General features: G+C 46.5%; 1 protein-coding gene across 3 annotated transcripts in view; it reads right to left on the bottom strand.

The window, feature by feature from the left end:
- Positions 1 to 23,432, bottom strand: part of wdr26 (WD repeat domain 26) — a 71,125-nt gene that overhangs the window by 44,963 nt on the left and 2,730 nt on the right. For all 3 annotated transcript variants that reach the window (XR_004411969.1, XM_033020605.1, XM_033020606.1), the window contains exons 2-4: positions 17,597 to 17,696; positions 17,464 to 17,520; positions 1,119 to 1,255 (exon numbers count right to left, since the gene is read on the bottom strand). Coding sequence is in view for 2 of the 3 variants with exons in the window: in XM_033020605.1 (XP_032876496.1) it covers positions 1,119 to 1,255; positions 17,464 to 17,520; positions 17,597 to 17,696 (294 nt within the window). In the remaining variant the exon portion in view is untranslated. The remainder of the gene's footprint in view (positions 1 to 1,118; positions 1,256 to 17,463; positions 17,521 to 17,596; positions 17,697 to 23,432) is intronic.

Here is a 23,432-nt window from a genome sequence, read left to right as displayed (position 1 = left end):
GATGATACAACTGCTGATGGTAGTAGCATAATGAATTCTTAAGTGTATAGACACATCCTATCTGCTCAAGTTCAAACAAATGCCTCAAAACTCATTGGCCGGCGGTTCATTCTACAGCAAGACAATGATCCCAAACATACTGCTAAAGCAACAAATAAGTTTTTCAAAGCTAAAAATTCGTCAATTCTTGAGTGGCCAAGTCAATCACCCAATCTGAACCCAATTGAGCATGCCTTTTATATGCTGAAGAGCAACTGGTGATCTCCATGAATCGCAGACGTCAAGCAGTCATCGCATGCAAAGGATATGCAACAAAAATACTAAACATGACTACTTTCATTTACATGACATTGCTGTGTCCCAAACATTATGGTGTCCTGAAATGGGGGGACTATGTATAAACGTTGCTGTAATTTCTACATGGTGAAACCAAAATGTATAAAAATACCCACTATTTAAAATCTGACAATGTGCACTTTAACCACATGTGATTTTTTTCTATTACAAATCTCAAATTGTGGACTACAGAGGCAAATAAATAAATGATGGGCCTTTGTCCCAAACATTATGGAGGACACTGTAAATCATTTCCTATTCACTCTACCTTGGATCACCCAAACCTTTTCGTTTTGACTTACTTTTCATGTGAGATCTTGTCAAAATCCAACATGACTACTTACTACCTCCTCAAAATATTCAATCAAATTGATTGAAAATTGGCTGAATTGATTAAAAATAACAAACTTAAGTTTCAGTTTCACTAATTTTCTACGATAATCAGAAAAATAGAAACATTCACCAATCTACTGTTCTTTATATTCGAAGTAATGAAGAATCTGAGGATGGAATTGAAAGGATAAAATACAGGGATGTAAATTGTTTTTAGAAGCCATCAGGGTACCACTAACAATTCACCATAGTTTAATGGGCCAGCATATAAAATTTGTCACAGGCACCAATATAATTTATACCAACCAAAACAGAACACAGAGCACCACAAATTACCCATCTGGCGTAAAACTATTCCAAATCATCCAAATACACATATGTCAAAAAGGTTTTGCTGGGAACCTTTCACATCTGCATGTGAAAATTCTCTGCTCAATTCTCCTACATACCCACTTAAGATGTGTATTCTCTCTGTGTTGTACTTCAAAGGAGTCAGTTCACAACGCAGGACCTGAAGGGCTTCCAGAACCTTGCCATCTTCCAGATATTCTAAGTACTTCTGCTGCAGTAATAAGAATTTCATTTTCTGGAAGGAAAAGATATTTAACATGAAAACATAATGATCAGATAGTTCACAATTTACCACTGCAAATTGAAATGAGTGAATTCTGATTTATATATCATATTTCTTTACAACATTGGAGATATCCATTTGTCCCATTCAAGTACACGTAGGCTCTCAGAGCTTCTAATTCGCCTTCCTCACTCCTCTATAATCTATTATCTCATAAAGGCCCCTAACAACTTCTTGATTCTCCTCCTGTCCCTTGAGTACGGGCAATTTACAAGAAGCAAGGTAACCTAATAGCCAGCTTATTTTTGCAATGCAAGGTCCCCGAGAAAACCCCGATTGTCACAAGAAAACCATGAAAATTTCACATTGAAGGCACCTATGATCAGATTCGATGCCACTTCTCAGGGCTGAAAGTCCCGAAGATCATGATTCTTGGCCAGTCCAATGTTTTCATTATGTTTTTATTCCGGTTCAGGTTTATTATTGTCACATGTACTGAGACAGTGAAAGCTTTTTTTTACATGCTATCCAAACAGATCAGATTGTACATATCTATATACGTAAAAGTCTGATCTTGGATGTGTATTTATTTGTGTGTTTGTGTATAATCACATCTTATCGAAAAAACCGACGTGCTAATGGTAAAACTTTTACATATTCCGGTAGAGATTTTTCCCGTAGAGTCCAAAATCGCCTTATCTGAAAATGTTATGCTTTATTTCTCGAGTAATTACTGAAAATGTTCAAAAATGTGACAAAACTTTGAATTTAAAAACGACTGTCTTTCGCTGATGACATCACAATGGTTCTGTGTGCCCTTCTTCCTCGCCCTGCGAGTGACGTTACCCCCCTGACCTCTCCCTCCCCCCCCATTATTCAAGACTCTGCCCGCCCCCACGCTCCAAAAGACGCGGAAAGAGCGAGTAAGTCGAGCCCGCCCCGCTCACTGAGTCCACGTCCCTCTCTCTGCCCTTGTTGTGGGGACGTGACCGAGCTGTCGGGTCCTCGGGTCTGGTCCTCTCTCTCTGCCCTCCCTCTCTAGCCATGCCTGTGAGTTGGGGGCTATGCGTGTGTGGGGGTTGGGGTAAAAGGAGCGAATTAATAATATTAATGTAATATCAAGGGGGTGGTTAGTGTGTGTGTGTGTGACACCGCAGTGTGTGTGTGATGCCGCAACCGTGCATTGAGGGGACTGGACCCAACGGGTCCTATTTGGTCTAGTATACAATAAAGTCAAATTTGAGTACACTAGATAGGGCAAAGGGAAAGATACAGAGAGCAGAATATAGTTCTCAGCATTGTAGCACATTAGTTCCATAGACAAAGTCCAATGTCTACAGTGGGGTAGAGGTAAATCAGACAGTACCCTAGCTTATGGAAGGACCTGGTCTGTGTTTAGTGGTCTGATAACAGTGGGAAAGAAGCTGTTCCTGAGTTTGATGGTTGTGCATTCAAGCCTCTGTCCTTCTCCCAGACAGGCGCAAAGTGAAGGAAAAATGACTGGGTGGGGCAAGTCTTTAATTACTTTGACTACTTTTGAGGCGGAGTGAAGTGTAGGTGGACTCAATGGTGGGGAGTCTGGTCAGTATGATGGACTGGGCTAAATCCAAAACTCTCTGCAATGTGTTGAGGTCTTGGGCTGAATTGTTTCCAGCCGAGCTGTGATGCAACCTGACAGTATGCTGTCTATGGAGCATATATAGACGTTTGAAAGAGTCATTGGAGTTGTGCTGAATTTCTTCAGTCTCCCTAGGAAGTAGAGGCAATGATAATTTCTTGGCTGTTATATCAAGGTGAAAGACCTGAAGGTGAAGTATAGAAATCTCAGAAACATTCAATTATTGGTTTACTTTCATTTTGTTATTGCTTATTGATCTAATATGTAATCTATTTATCTCTCCACAGATGTTGCCTGACATGTAAAGTATCACTCACATTATGTTATGTTATTTAAGATTTTCAGCATCCATACTTTTTGTTTTTCAACAAAAGCATATTGGATTCCAATGAATTAAACAAATTTACCAAAGATGTATGGGAGCCATCATATGGATTCATAACTGGTTTACTTATGGATGACAAAGGATTGTGGTGGACACCTGTGACTAGTGCAGTTCTGCAAGGATCACCAAAATTGATGGAGTTGTGTATTAGTGAGGAAGGATGTCAAACAGCGGGATATAGATTTACAAGACATTTGGACAGGTGCATGGATAGGATGTTTAGAACGATATGGGCCAAATGCAGCCAAAGTGGGATTAGTGTAGATGGGGCATGTTGAGGGGGGAGTGGGCAAATCAGGCCTAAGGGCCTGTTTCCACACCGTATGACTCTAAGCTACAGAAATGGGCAGAGAACTGGAGTTTAAAACAAGCAAATGCGAGCTGTTTGTTACACTTTGGGAGGTCAAATGCAAGGAAAAACTATAGTTAATGGCAAGACTCTGAACATCATTGGTGTATGATGGATCTTGGGCTCCAGTACAAAGCTCCCCGAAAGTAGCAACTCAAGTAGATAGAGTGGTAAAGACATATGATATGCGTGCCAACATTGGTTAGGACATTGAGTGCAAGCGTCAGGAAATCATGTTGCAGTTTTCTAGAACTTTGGTGAGGCTACATTTGGAGTATTGTGTGCAGTTCTGCTCATCCCATTTTAGGGATGTACAGTTTTGGAGAGTGCAGAAGAGGTTTACCAGAATGCTGCCTTGATTAGGAGGTATTAGCTATAAAGAAGTTGGACAAACTTGGAATGTTTTCTCAGTGTTTGGGAATTTTAAAGTATTTAAGAATAGGACCAGATAATGGGGAACTATTGAAAGTCATGAAGTTATCACATAAAAGGAAAAGTAGCGTCATTTAAAAAAAAAATAATTAGCAGACTTGAAATAAAGGACAGGATGAGTTTGGTGCTTTTTATGTGGCAAGCTATAACTAATAGCATGCCAGAGATTTGAACTCTGCTTTGCTATTCCGCTTAGATGAATGATTTAGATCTAGTGTAGTTTTGCTTATGTAGTGTAGCTTGGTGGAAATGAAGTAACAACAAAGAGTCTACAAAACTATGTCGATAGATTAAGCAAGTGGACAAGATGGAATACGGGAAAAGTGCAAGTTTAAGCACTAGTAGGAAGAATAGAAATACATTTTTCAAAAGTGAGTAACTATTAAATGTTAGTGCAGAGGGGTTTTATATGCTTATTCGAGATTCGGAAAGCATACACGTAGAACAAGCTGTCTGTAATACACCAGTCTTTAAATCTTTGGAAAACCAAAGGCTGTTTCCTGAAGATAAAGGTCTTCAGTAACACTTCATTTAGAACATTATTCCTGCTTCAAAGGATGTTCATTACTGGAGAACATTTCCGTAGATTAATTACACTGATTCCTTGGATGACAGAGTTTCCCGAAGAGAGATCAAGATTTGGATAGAAAAAGTGATCTCACTGAGGTTTACAGGGCTGAGTTGACAGGATATAAACAGGTTGAGATGTCTGTTTTTTTAACCTGACAGTGAATATTTAAATCTCTGTAAAGTTGGCAGTCAATTCTATTTGTAGGACAGTTTCATGCCGTTGTGTAGGAACGAACTGCAGATGCTGGTTTAAACTGAAGATTGACACAAAATGCTGGAGTAACTTAGTGGGACAGGCAGCATCTCTGGAGCGAAGCAACGGGTGATGTTTCAGGTCGAGAGCCTTCAGGGAAAAGGGAAACGAGAGATATAGGGTGATATAGTGAGATAAAGAACAAATGAATCAAAGATATGCAAAAAAGTAATGATGATAAAGGAAAGGCCATTGTTAGCTGTTTGCTAGGTAAGAACAAAATGCTGGTGCGATTTGGGAGAGGGGGAGAGAGCTAAAAGCCTTAAATTTCATACAATGGTTGTGATGTGATGACAATCAACACAAAATGTCAAATTAATCATCAAAATATATTACAAGTTCTATAGTAATGTGTTGTGTTGTATGTTTTACCATTAATTTTAATGGCTGGTTCCCCAATAGTTCAAATAAGTTATGCTATCGCTCCTGGTTCATTGCCTGCCCACTTGTGGTGTAGCTATGAGTGTTCTAACATAATCCACCTCCATTCAATGGAAGCCTTGTCACTTTAGCATCTGAGACATAACATAGAAACAGGTCCTTCAGCTCAGACTTACGTAATATACAAGTTACGTAAACTCGCACTTACGCAAACAATTCACAATGCACAAATCAATTTCCTGAATGGCTGGTGTTATTGCAACGGGAGGATGGCAGGGGATTTCCGCATGCTCCATAGCTTTAAGAGCGTTGCTCACACTCGCTGCTCTTCCAGTGACACTGTGAAGGCGAGCTAGAACGAGGGAGGCAGAGGAAAGGGACTCCCAGCTGTCACTGACATCTTCCACAAGGTGCACCAGTGAGCCTTTCTTCACCAGTTGCCGCGCCATCCGATTGACGCAGCTGCTGTTGCGACTCCGGTTGTAGCACTTGGCCGACAACGCTTTCTTAAGGTCACCGCCACCAAAAGGATGTGCTTGGTCCTCACACCAGCTGTTGCATCTTTCGGTCAGCAGTGGATTTGCCAACCTTGGAACAGGTCAGCAACTCCGGGAGAGGAGGTGGTGGCGGAGGGGAGAGCTAGCAGTGAACAAAATGACAGGAGGCGGCCCTGGCAGCGGCAGTGGAGAGGGGAGAAAATGATGGCTGACAAGAAGCCACAGCTCACGTGAGGGGAGGGAGCCTCACAGTGACCAAGTGTGCCCTGTCAGTGGCAGTGGCCTGAAGAAACTGCTGTCGGCCAGGGGCTACGTGAGCCACAACAGCCGTATCAACCAGACGTTGTAGCAGCCGGTGACGAAAGGCTCGCTGGTGCAGAGCAGATGCTGGAGTAACTCAGCAGACTGAATCTGTCTGAAGAAAGGTCCTGACCCGAAATGTCATTCATCCATATTCTCCAGAGATGCTGCCTGACCTGCTGAATTACTCCCGCACTTGTTTATCATTTTGTGTATTCACGAGCATCTGCAGTTCTTAGTTTCTACCTAGTTCTAAGGTGATTACGACTTGCGTTAGATCAGATTTACGTAAGGGGTTATGGAACATAACACTTATGCACTAATGTGTACATTAATTCTATGTTAATCCCATTTCAATTTGTTTTAATCTCTCTCCCCCTCCCACCCAAATTCTCAAACACCGCTCACTTACACACAAGGGCCACTTCACAGTGGCCAATTTGCCCATAACCTTGTACTTCTTTGGGATGTGTAAAGAAACCAGAGCATCGGTAGAAACTGATACAGTCACATGGAGAACGTGCAAACTCCATGAAAAAAAACAGCACAGAGGTCCGGATTAAATCCATGTCTCTGGCACATTGAAGCAACAGCTCTAATAGCTGGCGCCACAAAAAGAAATAAGCTGGGGACATTTAAAAAAATAAAATCTTGTGACTTTACATAAGCTGACCCACAACCGTGTCTTGGCAACTCCCAATTTGTATTTGGTCAATAATGAATAGCAAGACGCATTTTATTTTACAACTTTTATTATCTCAGGATATCTCAATCCTCTTCACAAGCAATGATCTAATTTCAAAGTGCAGCCTTTGCTGTAAATAGAAAATCAGTCAAATTGCTATTAGGACTTTACTGTGCACAGTGCAATAACAGACAGCAGCACGTGAACAGGCTACTTGACCCAACCAATGTTAATACCTGTGCTCTACTCCAACCTTTTCCCATTTATCCTCATCCAAACTTTTTCAGCAGAAAATCGTAGATCATTGAAACAGCTGAGAAAATCTACACTCCCTCCTCTTACCTTTCTGTTTTCAATTCTAACTGCATCAGGCTGAGAGTTTGGGAGTCAAATTGATTTTAATAGTCATCAATGCACAAGTTTTGATTGATCTTGGACGAGCAATTGAAATCTCATGGGGCTGTAACTATACAAATTAAATTCTTATGATGTTACATAGATTATACACTTTTACACTATCTCGTAAATTGCATTACTTGGCTAGAAGTGCAGATTCTTCTGGAATGATCACCAGGATTATAACCTAGTGCAGTGGGAACCATTTTCCTTCATTCTATTCACTGATTTCAATCAAGTAGATATCACAAAGGTAGGATATAATGAGGTCAGATGACAAAATTATAAATTATACCATATTATAAAGTATCACTAAATGTAAATTATACTGGAAACTGAAAAACAGCTGGAAATACCCAGCACTTCAGACAGCATCTGTGGAAAGAGAAATGGTTAATACTTCAGGTCATTAACCTTTCATTATAGCTAGAAAAATGAGAACCCAGTTTTTGATTGTAAAAAGGGAAATGGTGATGAACAAAAAAAAGATGGTGGTGAACAAGATTGTCCAGGTGGCACAAATCTTCTGGTGCCATCTAAGTCAAGGTGATAGGTACACAAAATTGCTGGGGAAACTCAGCGGGTGCAGCAGCATCTATGGAGCGAAGGAAATAGGCGACGTTTCGGACCGAAACCCTTCTTCAGACTGATGGGGGGTGGGGGGGGGGGGAAGAAAGAAGGAAAAGGGGAGGAGCCCGAGGGCGGGCGGATGGGAGGGTGGGAGGAGACAGCTAGAGGGTTAAGGAAGGGGAGGAGGTGATAACTGCTTGTTAATTATTGCTGATGTCTTGAGGAGATGAATGAGGCAGCAGAGGGAACATGCAGAAAATGATAGATGCAGAACAAACAACTGAATGAATTAGTGCTGGAAAACTCAGATTAGGTCGTATCTGCAAATATATATTGTTTCATTAATTTGAACTGACCAGTTCCTAATCTATCTGCAGACAAATGAAGTTAATATTCACAATATAACCCCTGCCCAGAATTCCAATGTGCAATCTCAATTTTAAAACCCATCCCTAAGGGAGTATTCTGTTATCCAAAATAGTGGAACAGTTCCAAGCAGACAACTTATGTAATAAAGAAGCCATTTCAATACCACTGACCATGAAAAATGTGATTCATGATTCCTCTGTTGCAGAGTACAAAGCAAATTAAAAATTGGGGTGGGGAAGGGGGGAAAAAAAAAATCAGATTTTCCCCTACTCTAGTTCACTCTATTTTGCAGTTTCCTTTTTGTTGAAATTTAAGCTAATTTGGAAAGTCACATACTAACTTAATCTTTGAACATTCTGACCTAAAATAGGCAACGCTATGAATTAACTCTGAATAATTACTCACATTTTGCTATTTCACTGACACTTGAAATACAACAGTCACATGATGCTAATTTGACACGGGTAAAGGAGTACACTAGGGGACAAGAAACAATGCAAATCTAAGTCTCTAAGCACATGGGAGGAATGCAAGGCTGAATTACAACTCTTAAATCAAGACTTCTGACATGCAAGGCTAATGAATCTAGGGAGGTGAATTACACATGGAAATAGGATATAGTTCCCTCAGAGATGTGATGATAGTTGCCAGAAGTAACATGACAATATTAATCTAGGAGTCCTTTACTGCACCGAGGGAAGATATCCAAGAAGGTTCTGCAGAGGAGACAGTCTGGTGAAAGCTCAGGAACAAAAAAAAAAAGGTATCACTTTTCTGGGGATGCAAACAGGTCTCCAACAGTCAATGGGAGATCGAAGTATATAGACAAAATAGGGCAATGTTAAAATAAATGGTAATAATAATAGTGGATTTTAACCAATTCTAATCAGGATTTCCTTAAAGAGAAAGGCTTTATAATTGAAATTTTCTGGTGTGTCAAGGAGAGACTTTTGACTGAGTACATAGATGGGCAATACTAATCATTGGGAATATAGCCTATTATGGGGAGGAAGAGTCAGTAGGAGAACATTTCAAAGATGGTGACCACAACACTAAAATGTTAAAGTTATTATGGAAAAGGTATCTCACTGGAACCCCTACGATCCAAGGTGGCACAGTGGCGCAGCAGTAACTGCTGCTGCCTCACAGCACCATGGACTGGGTTTGATCCCGACCTTGGCTGCTGCCTGTGCTGAGTTTGCATGCTCTCCTTGTGACCACACGTGTTTCCTCCTACATCCCAAACACGTGCAGATTTGTAGATTAATTGGCTTCTGTAAATTTCCCCTAGTGTGTAGGACGTAAAGGTGGGATAACATGGAACTAGTGTATGGGCGGTGAATGGTCAGTGTGGACGCGTAGAGCTGAAGGGCCTGTTTTCATGCTATATATCTAAAATTAAAACTAACCTTCTAGAGCAACCTACCGTGCGGAACCTTGTTAAGTGCCTTGCTGCAAACCATATAGACAACATCTACAGCTCGGCTCTCATCAATTTTTTTGGTTACACCTTCATAGAACTCAGGATCATGAGGCACAACCTCCCATGTACAAAACCGTGCTGCCTGTCCCCAACCAGCCCTTATCGATCTAAATGTATGTATATCTTATCCCTCTGAATACTCTCTGGTAATTTTCCGACCACAGATGTTAGACTCACTGGCTGGTAATGTCAAGGCTTTCCTTTGCAGCCCTTCTTAAAGAGAGGCACAACATTTGCCACCCTCCAGTCTTTCAACACCTCACCCGTATTTAGCGACGACTCGTATCTCAGCCACGGCACCTGCAATTTCATCTCAGGCTTCCCACAGTATTCTCATATATATATATATATATATATCTGATCAGGCTCAGGCAATTTGTCTACATTCATGCATGCTAGGATGTTCAGCACCTCTTCAACCGTAATACTGACTGTTCTCAAGACACTTCCATTGACTGCCCTGAGTTCTCCGGTCTTCATGTCTTTCTCCACGATGAAAACAAGAGGAGAAATACTCTGGTATTACAGAGGAAAAACATCCTGGTAAACTTCTTCTGCACTCACACCAGAGCCTCTACAGCTTTCTTTCAATGGCATGATCAGAAATGCACACAGGCCTACCCAAAGTTTTATAAAGCTGCATCAATGACTTCCCTTCATTGCCAGAGAATGAGTTCAGCATAGAGCGTTCAGCCCAATGTTCATGAACACTATACAGGAACGATCCAACAAGCCTCCTTTCCCATTTTCTGCCTCGGCTCTGCAAATTCCTTCCTTTCAGATACTTGTAATGAACCAAGAGGCCTTGTGGCACATCGGGTCCATAATAGTTGCCAGGGAAGCAATCTCATTTCCTTTCTCCTTAATTTCTGTACCAGTGAAAGATAAACAGCGCACTAAAAGGAAACACAGACTTGGAGAGAAAGTGCAAATTCCATATAGACAACATCCATGGCCATTTGATTGTAGAAAATGTTCTTCTTACAACCTTTGGTTTATCCATCAGAAAAACACCAGCATTCCTTCATCAAAGATTGGATCAAATCCCCAATACTCCCTACCAATAGTATAAATATCATTCTGAACACAAGAGCATAAAGGGGGCTAGAGGACCACCAGGCTCAAACTATGGCCTTTCTTCACTCAGCACCAAAAACTACATTTCTTCATTCAATTGATACCCAGAAATTTCAGTCTGCTTTGATTGAACACAATAACATCACCTTTACAGCCTTCAAATGGTTCAATGTGTGTAGAAACCTTTCCTCATCTCAGTCCTAAACAGCCTGCCCCATTCACAAAATATGTCTCTTAGCTCTTCAAGCCTATTCACCATTCCAGGTGATGACCCATCTGCCCCAACCATAACTTATCTTTTCCAGTTAACACCAGTTGCACATAACGTTCAATTCCCCAACATTTCAAAAATGTATCTACCTTCCCTTTAAATACTTTCAGTGGTAAGTCAGAATCACTGCTGCACAGCACACCTCAGGATGCCGACACAGAGCCTCCTACCCAGATGTACTCTACCCTCTGGGGTAGAAAATTCCAAAGATTCACTGCAAGAAGAAATTCCTCTACATTTATGTTTTAATTGGCTGCTCCCTTGTAATACAACCTCTCATTGAAGACACACCCACTAACAAACATCGCAACATGCACCTTGTTATAACCAAAGATCCTATAGCGGACGGTTATAACCAGTTTCTAAACTCCTTTAGAACAACCCTCTTCTCAGCAGTCATGTGAATTTCTGCACTGCCACATCCAGTGCAAGTATATCCTATCTCAAATAAGTGAACCAAAATGGTACACAGTGCTCCAGATGAAGGCTGAACATTTGAAACAATACTTTATTTTTAAACTCCAACCCTCTTACAATAAAGGCCAATATGCCATGTTGCTTTTTAACTACTTGCTGCATCTGTCTGTAACTTTATATATTTCATACTCAGGACATCGAGATATCTTCAACCTTTTTTGCCTCCCGCAGAGACAGTTCCCTCCGCAACTCCTTGGTTAACCCATCCCTTTCCACCCTAATCACCCCCTCCCCAGGTGCCTTCCCCTGCAACCGCAGAAGATGCAACACCTGTCGCTATACCTCCTCCCTTGTCTCTGTCCAGGGACCCCAACAGTCCTTTCACGTTAGGCAGAGATTCACTTGCACCTTCTCCAACCTCATCTACTGTATCCGTTGTTCAAGATGTTGACTTGTACATCGGCGAGACCAAACGCAGACTGGGCGATCGTTTCTCGGAACACCTTCCCTCAGCCCACGTGAACCAACCTGATCTCCCGGTTGCTGGACACTAATTCTCCTTCCCATTCCCACACAGACCTTTCCGTCCTCGGTCTCCTCCAATGTCAGAGTGAGGCTAAACGCAAATTGGAGGAACAGCATCTCATATATTACAGCTTACAGCCCAGTGGTATGAATATTGATTTCTCTCATTTCAGGTGGCATTCCCTCTCACTCTATCCCTCCCCCACCCAGCTTCTCATTTTCACCCTACAAACAGCTTACAATGGCCTGTTTCCTTTATCATTGTTAAGGGCCTGTCCCACTTGGTCATTTGCGCGTCACGCAGGTGACGCGTGAGGATTTTGAGAATCCCCAAATCCTAGGGCGCCGCTCACTACCGCACGTCACTACCTATGCCACCACGTGCCATGCGCGCTTCATGACGTCACGTAAATGACGTGCAAATAACGCTCAAGTGGGACAGGCCCTTTACTTTTTTGCATATCTTTCATTCATTAATAATAATAATAATACATTTTATTTGTATAGCGCTTTTCAAGGACTCAAAGTCGCTTTACATGGTGAGTCAAGAACAAAACAAAATAGAGCAGTAAGACAGAGATGCAAAGGGGAGGGGGACATGGGACTAAGGGTATGCAGAGGTGAAGAGATGGGTCTTGAGGCGGGACTGGAAGATGGTGAGGGACTCAGAAGTTCGGATCAATTGTGGGAGGGAGTTCCAGAGCCTGGGAGCTGCCCTGGAGAAGGCTCTGTCTCCAAAAGTGCAGAGGTTGGATTTCAGAATGGAGAGGAGACCGGCTGAAATGGATCTGAGGGACCGTGATGGTTGGTAGGGGGAGAGGAGGTCAGTGAGATAAGGGGGGGCCAAGTGGTTGAGGGCTTTGTAGGTGAGGACCAGGATTTTGTAGATGATCCGGTGGGAAATGGGAAGCCAGTGAAGTTCTTTGAGGACTGGGGTGATGTGGTGCCAGGATTTGGTGTGGGTAATGAGTCGGGAGGCTGCATTCTGGACCAGTTGGAGTCGGTTGATGTTGCTGGAATTAATGCCAAAGAGAAGAGAGTTCTTCATTGTTCTTCATCTCTCTACATCACCGTCTATATCTCTCGTTTCCCTTATCCTTAACCAATCTGAAGGGTCTCAACCCGAAACATCACCTGTTCCTTCTCTCCATGATGCTGCCTGTCCCGCTGAGTTACTCCAGCTTTGTGTTTATCTCTTCAGTTTATTCATCATTTAAACAGACTGCATTTTGATTCCTTAACCTCACTTCTGAACATAAAAACCCATGTACAAAGTTTTTACCCACTTGAATTATCTATATCCTTATGGGCAGCAGTGGTGTGGCACAGCTGGTAGAGGTACACCTCATAGCACCAGAGACCTGGGTTCAATCCTGACTTCGAGTGCTGTTTACATGGATTTTGCAGGTTCTTCCTATCACCCTCATAGGTTTCCTCCGGGTGCTCCAGTTTTCTCCCACATCCCAAAGATGTGCGGGTTTATAAGTTAATTGGCCTCTGTAAATTGCCTCTAAAATGCAGGGAAAAGTGGGATAACATAGAACTAGTGCGAACAGGTGATCAATTGCCAGTGTGGACTCAGTGGGTCGAAGGGCCTGTTTTCACACTGTATTGCTAAATTAAACCTTAGAGTAAAATTTACCTATTGCAGCATGTCCTGTAACCATGTTGTATAATCAGCAAACTTTGATAATTTAAATGCTGGTCCCTTCTCCGAATAGTTGAGGATCAAAAGCTAATTCTGAGGACACTCCATTAGTTATATCTTTCTTGTCTGCAAATAATCCATTTATTCGAACTCCATCTTCTATGTGATAATTAGTCTTCAATCCATTTAGCATATTTCCCCCATACCCCGAGGGCCTTCCACCCAAACCCCAGGATTGTTTGACAATGCTTACTATTTTGGAGTCTCCCTTTCTCAGTAATGCCCATTAGTATTCACAATGGCATGTGGAAGAACTACAGAGTTTCCATCTAATCCACTGGTTGCTGAGGTGAACAATCATTCCTGCAACTTCACCAGATTGGCACGTCTTTTTAGCAAGTCAGGTGGATGTTCTAGGATGGCCTATCTGCACTCTACATCAAAACAGGATTCACCTGATCATGGCAGAGTGAGGGTTATGCCAGGCCATGTGATTAGAGAATGATCTGGTTGTCATCTAGTTTATTCCCAGTAACCCTAGTCTCAATATAACAGATATATCCCCCTTGTCTTTATCTATCACTCCCTCACCTCTCTGCCAGTTAAAACCAAATTTTCTCATTCCTAATTCTGATAAAGGGAATTTTACATAAAATGTTAACTTTCTCTCTTCACCAATGTTACCTGACCTGCTGAATGTTTCCAGCATTTTGATTTTATTACAACAAACGTTCCTGTGATGATTCTCGGCCTTCATTGCTGTGACCTCACTGACCCCCAGTGTGGAGCTACTAGATTTATATTGAGTTTATTTATCATCAGTACAGTTACACAGCACATGTTATAGCATTTCCTCCTCAAAGACAAGATTTCACCAATGCTATCATGCTACAGATAGATTGGCAAGATCAAGATATTTACCCTCTGATCCAAGTGACAAATTTATCCTTCCAGACTCTGATAGCTCAATGGCGGTGCTGTCAAGCAACCCTTGGACACCAAAATCAGTCATACAAGGCACAATCTGTGCACTTTTACCATTGCCCTTCTTCTAAGACTTTATATTAATTGGAGCAATGAATCCTCAGAAGAGGGATAATGCTGGTGAATTGAAGGAGGGTCTGACATTATTTGTCGGATACAATTCTGTAAGCATAGCTGTGTCAGGCTTTTGCTTGACTATTTTACTCATAAGCCACGCATGGTTGATTGAACTGGGAGTGACTGCCACGCTAGGTTCCACAGAAGATCGATGCAAGTTAGACTAACCAGGCAGCCTGCTCGGTCATTTCAAAAGATAACCACACGGGCAGGTGTACAATTACATACAAGATGGCTGATTTCCTTCTCAAAAGCAGAATGGTACCATTCGGCACCGCCGTTTCACCTTTTCGGGGTGTTGGTGTTGGGTTCCGGGGTGTTAGTGTTAGGGTTAGGATTCTGATGAGTACAGATATTATAAACGGAGGCACCGAAACAACGGCGCTGAACCGGCGGCGCTGAAAAGTACCCGACCCCTCAAAATACGTTAGGTGCATTTTATGATATCCAGTAATTCAGTTTTAATTCTAGGTTAATAATTAAGGTGGGATTTCACTTTGTGCCTCTGGATTACTAGTTCAGGTTTCTAGATTACTAAACCTTAGTTTTACCTCTGCAAATGAAAAAAACCCCACAAATACTGGAAATGCGTAATCAAAACAGAAAATTGCTGGAAATACCCAGGTCAAGCAACATCATCCCTGCTGACAATTAATAAATGAAAGCGATTCAATTTAGGATATAGTTATTGTACCATGTGTATAGTTGTTCTCCAGTGGGGGGCAATTGCATGACAGCATGGTACTGAACACCCAAGTTTGATTCAGACTGTTGCAGCTGAAAATGTCACTGGAGCTACAATCAAAGCACTGCAGCCAGCTTTGTTTTAGCTACAAAGAATGCACTTGCATTTACGTGGTCCCCATCACAACATTGACAGAAAATAATTCAGTCAATCAATCATTTTGAAATGCCTGCTGTTGTGTTTAGACACAATTTCAAATTTGCATAGAGCAAAGACACTAAAACACCATTGATCAGTAATCTCAAATAATTATTTTATCTTCAAAAGCAGACAGGCACTCATCTTAACAGCCGTTCTACAAACTAGGTCCACCATTGAAGTATTGGCTTTCATAAGTTAAATTATGCAGCTAATATGTGTCAACATCCTTGAAATGGGCAAATCCACAACCTCACAACTCAGATACACAAGTCACAGCTGAATTGAAAGGGACCTTAAAAAGGGGAAGGATGACAATTTATGCCTGCAAAGTAATAGACAGGTTGGTTAGTAAGTTTGCAGGCAATAACAAGATTGCTGGGGTTGTGGACTGTGAGGAAGGCTGTCAAGCCATACTGCAGGATATAGATCAGCTTCAGAAATGGACAGAGAAATGGCAGATGGAGTTTAATCCAAGAAAGTACAAGGTGTTGAACTTAGGGAGATCAAATGCATGGGGAAAATATATAATTAATAGCATGACCCTCAACAGCATTGATGTACTGAGGGATCTTGGGATCAAAGTCCATAGCTCCCTGAGAGTGGCAACACAAGCAGATTGTAAAGGCAGCAGATAGCATGTTTGCCTTCATAAATGGAGGCATTGAGCATAAGAGTCAGGATATCATGATACAGCTTTAAAAAAAAAGACAGTGATGCACTTCAATTGGCCGTCCAACACAACAGATTGGCAGCGGATGTGATCTTGTTGTACTGGAAAATTTGAGCAACAGGGAGATGTATGTCAGGCTGTTATTCATCGACTGCAGTTTAGAGTTCATCACAAAAATCCTCTCCAAACTCATCGTCAAACTCTGGGAAATAGTTAAAGGAGGGAGATCGATAATCTGGTTGAGTGTTTGGCGTCAAAACAACACTCCTGCTCTGAATGCTAGCAAGATCAAGTAGATGATTGTTAACTTCAGCAAGGGAAGGCCGATGGATCTAATAACGTCATTGGTGGGATGGCTGCGGAGAGAACCAACACCTACATATGTACATATATATCTCTGACCTGTTCTGGGCCCAGCCCTTAATGCAATCAAACACTCGCAAGCGACTGCATGCGACGAGCGCGACCAAACGTGGTGGCTTGAGGCATACGGCCTCGCGGGGCCGGTCCCACTTCCAACTGCGGAGCCGTCTGGAGCTGGTCCCGACATCATACTCACCAATCAGCTGGGTAGGAGGCAGGCCGACTGAATTTGGACCTGCACGGCGTCGGGCGGTTAGGTCATCACGCAACGACACGCCGGGTGGTGATGTCATCGCGCAACGCCATGCGCTAGGCGTACGCTGTCAAGACACTGCGTACGGCGTCCAGATGCTGTGTACGCCTGTCGAGGCGCTGTATACGGCCTCAATGCGGCTGCGGGCCGACAGGCCGTTGCCGCGCGGGATTTATGGACAGTGTCAGTTTTTCGGAGCCCAATGTCCAGACCAGCCCCGCACAACTCCATACGGCTCCGGCGATCGAAGTGGGACCGGCCCCGCGAGGGCCGCACGGCTCAAACGACCACATTAGGTCACGTTCGCCGCATGCAGTCGCATGCTGGTGGGACAGGCCCTTAACTAATCAATGACTCCTTCCTCAAACATTTGTGAAGACTCAGCATGTCTAGCCAACTTCCACAAGTATAGTTCAGAGAGCATACTGACTGGTATCAGCACAGCCCGTTTTAGAAATTTGAATGCACAAAACAAAGGGGACTTCAGAAAGTAGTGAACATTGCCCGGTCCATCTTAGGTACTGACCTCTGCATCTTCGAAGGGATCTTTACACAAAATTGAAACCCAAAACAAGGAAACAAACATAACTAAAATATTCACAAAATAATTTGGGGAACACTCCAATCAACCTCTGCCCTATCACCCTGACATGTTCAGTATCATGAATTCCCAAAACAAAAACTAAAAAAATCTAACCCTGCAACTTTCATTGTTCCTTACCATAATCACATGAGGTGAATGCACCAATGACTTCAATTCATTAAGATCGTTTTCAGCCTGTTAACAAAAAACACTGATTAGTGCAACTCAAAGCATACCAAACAAAGAACCTACTCAGCTGGTTGAACATTACCTTTTCCCATTCTCCCTCCATAACGTGATTGCGAAATTTAGTTGCGGAAGAATGCTCCAAGTGGCAGCCCGATTCCTGCATCAAAAGATCCACCGTTTGGCTATAAGAAGAAAAATACTTCAAACCTTGAACCCCAGAACCAGTACTGGACAGGAAATCTGGAATATAGTTCTAGTGACAACTTAAATCACAAATCCCCATATAATTTTAGCATTCATGACAAGGATGCTTGAACTAAATGAGAAAGCTGTCTTTAAAATAAATCACATGTTAAAACTATTTCAGTCCTACAAATTGTATAGTGTACTAGACCAAGTGCAGACCCGTTGGGTCTGTTCCCCCAACGTGCGGTTGTGGGTGGGGAGGCGGCATGCAGCGTCACACACACTAACTATCGCCCCCCCCCCCCGCACACGCTAATTACCCCCTTTGATATTATATTAATATTATTAATTTGCTCCTTTTACCCCATAACCACCCTATCTACTGACGCATAGCCCCCAACTTGCAGTCACATCTAGAGAGGGGGGGGGGGGGGGGGGCAGGGTTAGAGAGTGAGGGCAGAGAGAGAAGGGGCAGAGACAGAGAGAGAGACAGAGACACAGAGAGGGGCAAGAGGGATGGGGGTGGAGAGGCGGAGAAGAGGGAGGGTGGGTGAGGGAGGAGGGGAGGAGAGAGGGTGAGAGGGAGAGAGGGTGCTGCTGAGAGGGGGAGAGGTGGGGAGCAGGGAGAGGGAGGGGGGAGTGTAGGGGGGTGTGGAGGGGAGGGGTTTAGGGGAGAGAGGGGTGGGGGGAGGAGAGAGGGTGGGGGGAGAGAGGGGTGGGGGGAGAGAGGGGTGGGGGGGAGAGAGGGGTGCGGGGGGAGAGAGGGAAGGGGGGAGAGAGCGGAGGGGGGAGAGAGGGGAGGGGGGGTAGAGAGGGGAGGGGGGGGAGAGAGGGGAGGGGGGAGAGAGGGGAGGGGGGAGAGAGGGAGGGGGGAGAGAGGGAAGAAGGGGAGGGGGGAGAGAGGGAGAGAGGGGGAGGGGGGAAGGGGGAGGGGGGAAGAGAGGAGGGGGGGAGGAGGGGAAGGGGGAAGGAGGGGAGGGGGGGAGAGAGGAGGGGGGGGGGGAAAGAGCGGGGGGAGGGGGGGAAGAGGGGGGGGGGGAGGAGAGGGGGGGGGAGGGGGGAGGGAGCGAGGGATGGGGGGGGAGAAGGATGGGGGGGAGAGGGGAGGGGGGAGAGAGGGGAGGGGGGAGGAGGGGAGGGAGTGCTGAGAGGGGAGTGAGGGAGGGGCGGGGGAGAGGTGGGGAGCAGGGGGGGAGGGAGGGGGGAGGGAAAGGGTAGAGGTGTGTGGAGGGGAGGGGGGGTTTAGGGGGAGGGAGGTGGGGGAGGGGATGGAGGGGAGGAGAGGAGAGGGAGAAAAAGAGGGGGAGAGAGGAGGAGGGGGGAAGAGGAGGGGGGGAGAGGAGGGGGGGGAGAGAGGAGGGGGGGATGGAAGAGGAGCGGGGGAGAGAGGAGGGGGCGAGAGAGGAGGGGGGGAGACGAGAGGAGGGGGGAGAGAGGAGGGGGGAGATTGAGAGAGGAGGGAGGGGAGGAGAGCAGGAGGGGGAGAGGAGAGGGGGGGGAGAGGAGTGGGGAGAGAGGAGGGGGGGAAGAGAGGAGGGGGGGAGAGAGGAGGGGGGGAGAGAGAGGAGGGGGGGACCAGAGAGGACAGGGGGGGAAAGACGAGGAGGGGGGGAAGAGAGAGGAGGGGGGGGAAAGGAGAGGATGGGGGGAGAGGGAGGGGGGGGAGGAGAGGAGGGGGGGAGAGAGGAGAGAGAGAGGAAGGGGGGGGAAGGAGAGAGGAGGGGGGGGAGAGAGGAGGAGGGGGACGAGAGAGGAGGGGAGAGAGAGAGAGAGGAGGGGGGGAGAGAGGAGGGGGGGAGAGAGAAGGAGGGGGGGGAGACGACCCGAGAGGAGGGGGGGAGAGAGAGAGAGAGAGGTGGGGGGGGAGAGAGAGAGGAGGGGGGGGAGAGAGAGAGGAGGGGAGACGGGGGCAGGGGAGAGGACGAGAGGAGAGAGGAGGGAGCGAGGAGGGGGGAGAGGGAGAGAGGAGGGGGGGGACGGGATGAGAGGAGGGAGGGGGGGAGGGAGAGAGGAGGGGGGGGAGGGAGAGAGGAGGGCGGAGGGACGGAGGGAAGAGAGGAAGGGGGGGAGGGAGAGAGAGGAGGGAGGGGGACGGGAGGAGAGGAGGGGGGAGGGAGGAGAGAGGAGGGGCGGGAGGGAGAGAGGAGGGGGGGAGGGAGAGAGGAGGGGGGACGAGGAGGACGAGGAGGGAGGGGGCAGGAGAGAGAGGAGGGGGAGAAGAGGAGAGAGGACGCGGGGGGAGAGAGAGAGGAGGGGGGGGAGAGAGAGAGGAGGGGGGGAGGACGAGAGAGGAGGAGGGGGGGGAGAGAGGAGAGAGCGAGGAGGGGGGGGGAGAGAGAGGAGGGGGGGGGGAGAGAGAGAGAGGAGGGGGGGAGAGAGAGAGGAGGGGGGGGGGGAGAGAGAGAGGAGGGGGGGGAGAGAGAGAGAGAGGAGGGGGGAGAGAGGGGGGGAGAGAGAGGGGAGGGGGGGGGGGGAGGGGGGGGGAGGGGGGGAGAGAGAGAGGAGGGGGGGGAGAGAGAGAGGAGGAGAGGGGGAGAGAGAGGAGAGAGAGGAGGGGGGAGGGAGAGAGAGGGAGGAGGGGGAGGAGGAGAGGAGGAGGGGGGGGGAGAGAGAGGAGGGGGGGATGAGAGAGAGAGAGGGGGGGGGGAGAGAGAGAGGGGGGGGAGAGAGGGAGAGAGAGGAGGGGGGGGAGAGAGAGAGGAGGGGGGGGGAGAGAGAGGAGGGGGGGGGGAGAGAGAGGAGAGGGGGGAGAGAGGAGGGGGGGGAGAGAGAGGAAGGGGGGGGGAGAGAGAGGAGGGGGGGGAAGAGAGAGGAGGGGGGGGAGAGAGAGGAGGGGGGAGAGAGAGAGAGGAGGGGGGAGAGAGAGGAGGGGGAAGAGAGAGGAGGGGGAGAGAGAGGAGGGGGGAGAGAGAGGAGGGGGGGGGAGGGGAGGGAGGAGGGAGGAGGGAGGAGAGAGGGGGGGGAGGGAGAGAGGAGGGGGGTGAGGGAGAGGGGGGTGAGGGGGATGAGGGGGGGGATGGGGAGAGGGGGGTGATGGGGAGAGGGGGGGGATGGGGAGAGGGGGGTGATGGGGAGAGGGGGGGGGGATGGGGAGAGGGGGGGGGATGGGGGGAAGAGGGGGGTGATGGGGAGAGGGGGGGAGGGGGGAGAGGGGGGGGATGGGTGAGAGGGGGGGTGATGGGGAGAGGGGGTTTCTTTTATGGAGAGGGGGGTTGATGGGGGAGAGTGGGGTGATGGGTGAGAGGGGGAGTGATGGGAGAGGGGGGGATGGGGACTGAGTGGGGTGATGGGAGAGGGGTGGGGATGGGGAGAGGGGGGGTGATGGGGAGAGGGCGGGTGAATGGGAGAGGGGGGTGCTGGGGAGAGGGGGGTGATGGGGAGAGGGGGGTGATGGGGAGAGGGGGGTGATGGGGAGAGGGGGGTGATGGGGAGAGGGGGGTGATGGGGAGAGGGGGGTGATGGGGAGAGGGGGGTGATGGGGAGAGGGGGGTGATGGGGAGAGGGGGAGAGAGAGATGGGGAGAGAGAGAGAAAGGGAGAGAGACAGGGGGGGAGAGAGAGAGAGAGAGAGGGGGGGATAGGGGGATAGGGAGAGAGAGGGGGATAGGGAGAGAGAGGGGGATAGGGAGAGAGAGGGGGATAGGGAGAGAGAGGGGATAGCGAGAGAGAGAGGGGATAGGGAGAGAGAGGGGATAGAGGGGAGAGAGAGGGGATCGAGGGGAGAGAGAGGGGATAGAGAGAGGAGAGAGATAGGGAGAGAGGAGAGGATAGGGGAGAGGAGAGAGAGGGATAGGGAGAGAGATAGAGATAGGGAGAGAGATAGAGATAGAGAGAGAGAGAGGGATAGAGAGAGAGAGAGGGATAGAGAGAGAGAGAGGGATAGAGAGAGAGAGAGGGATAGGGAGAGAGAGAGGGGTAGAGAGAGAGAGAGAGAGGGATAGAGAGAGAGAGGGATACAGAGAGAGAGAGGGATAGGGAGAGAGAGAGAGAGAGGGTGCCTTTTTACTTCAACCCAAACAACCATTTGCAGGCAGTGCTTTTTTCCTCAAACTAACCATATTTTCATTTTCAAACCACATTATGGGTACTCACAGCTGTGGAGACATTTGTTCAGTGTTATTCAGAGCTCTGATTGAGGCACACCACTTGCAGAGACTGATTGAGGCACACCACTTGCAGAGACTGATTGAGGCACACCACTTCCTGGTTTTATAGTCCCTCCCCCTCCCTCCAGCAGGGGCAGCAGAGAGAATGGGGAATTTTGTAAAAAACATTAATATCTCTGTCATTTTTCATCGACGGGAAAAATCCTCGGCACACATGCGGCGGAGGGGGGCTCTGAGCGAGGTGGCCAAAAATGACGGCCGTAGGTGGCGGCGTTCTCTCGGAAATCGCAGCACAGAAGGCCAAAACCGTCAAGAACAAACTTTTAGTAATATAGAAGACGATATGAACCAGCATCGATATAGCTTAAAATGAACAAATATGTACAATACTACAACATAAAAACAAATCGAAGGCATAAATTCAATAAGTACATTACTTTCTTAAACTGTGCAATACAAAACAAACAATTCCTCCCAAATACCCATACTTGATGACACAAGGAACTGTAAGATGTTGGAATCTTAAGCAAATCACAAGGAAAAGTGCCAGAATAACTCAGTGGGTCAGGCAGCATCTGTGGTGGGATAACATTTTTGGCTGGGATCCTTCGCCAGACTTGTGTTGTTGGGGGAGAAACTGAAGAGTCAGGGCAGAATAAAGTCTGACGAGTGATAGATGGGTAGGTGCGGGGGGGGTTTAATTGGCAGATGGGTGGACAAAGGCTAGAGATGAAGATGAAGGGTGTCAGGTAAGGAGGAGTGAAATGTAAATCCAGAGAGAGGGATATAGGTGGAAGGGAAAATGGGGGCACAAGAAAGAGGGGGAAGGGGGTGCATTACTTCAAAGTGGAGAATTCAATGTTCATATAGTTGGGCTGTAACCTATCCCAACCACTTCATATTTGAAGCCAGTTTTCCCAGGGATCTGCATCCAAAGTTCAGACGTGTTTCCAGAATACGCATTAATCTAAATGCGTGAAATGTATCCTTTATAATTGGCTGCTTGGCAATATTATTGCACTTAAAAGTGGATGATATTATAAATAGGCTATAAAAATATTTCTACATATGAATTGTTCATCCATGATTTGGATGAAGGGATTCAAAGTAACATTAGCAAATTTGCAGATGACACAAAGCTGGGTGGCAGTGTGAACTGTGAGGAGAATGCTGAGAATGCAGGGTGACTTGGACAGGTCGGGTGAGTGGGCAGATAAATGGCAGATACAGTTTAATGTGGATAAATGTGAGGTTATCCACTTTGGTGGCAAAAACAGGAAGGCAGATGATTATCTAAATGGTGTCAAGTTGGGAAAAGAGGAAGTACAACGGGATCAGGGGGTCCTTGTCCCTCAGTCAATGAAAGTAAGCATGCAGGTACAGCAGGCAGTGAAGAAAGTGAATGGCATGTTTGCTTTCATAACAAGAGGAGTTGAGTATAGGAGCAGAGATCCTTCTGCAGTTGTATAGGGCCCTAGTGAGACCACATGTGGAGTATTGTGCGCAGTTTTGGTCCCCTAATTTGAGGAAGGACATCATTGCTATTGAGGGAGTGCAGCGTAGGTTTACAAGGTTAATACCCGGGATGGCGGGACTGTCATATGCTGAGAGAATGGAGTTGCTGCGC

Source organism: Amblyraja radiata, chromosome 5 (assembly GCF_010909765.2).
Source record: "Amblyraja radiata isolate CabotCenter1 chromosome 5, sAmbRad1.1.pri, whole genome shotgun sequence".
NCBI lineage: Eukaryota > Metazoa > Chordata > Chondrichthyes > Rajiformes > Rajidae > Amblyraja > Amblyraja radiata.
The sequence above is the reverse complement of the archived record's forward strand: the minus strand, read 5'-3'. Positions and strand labels throughout refer to the sequence as shown.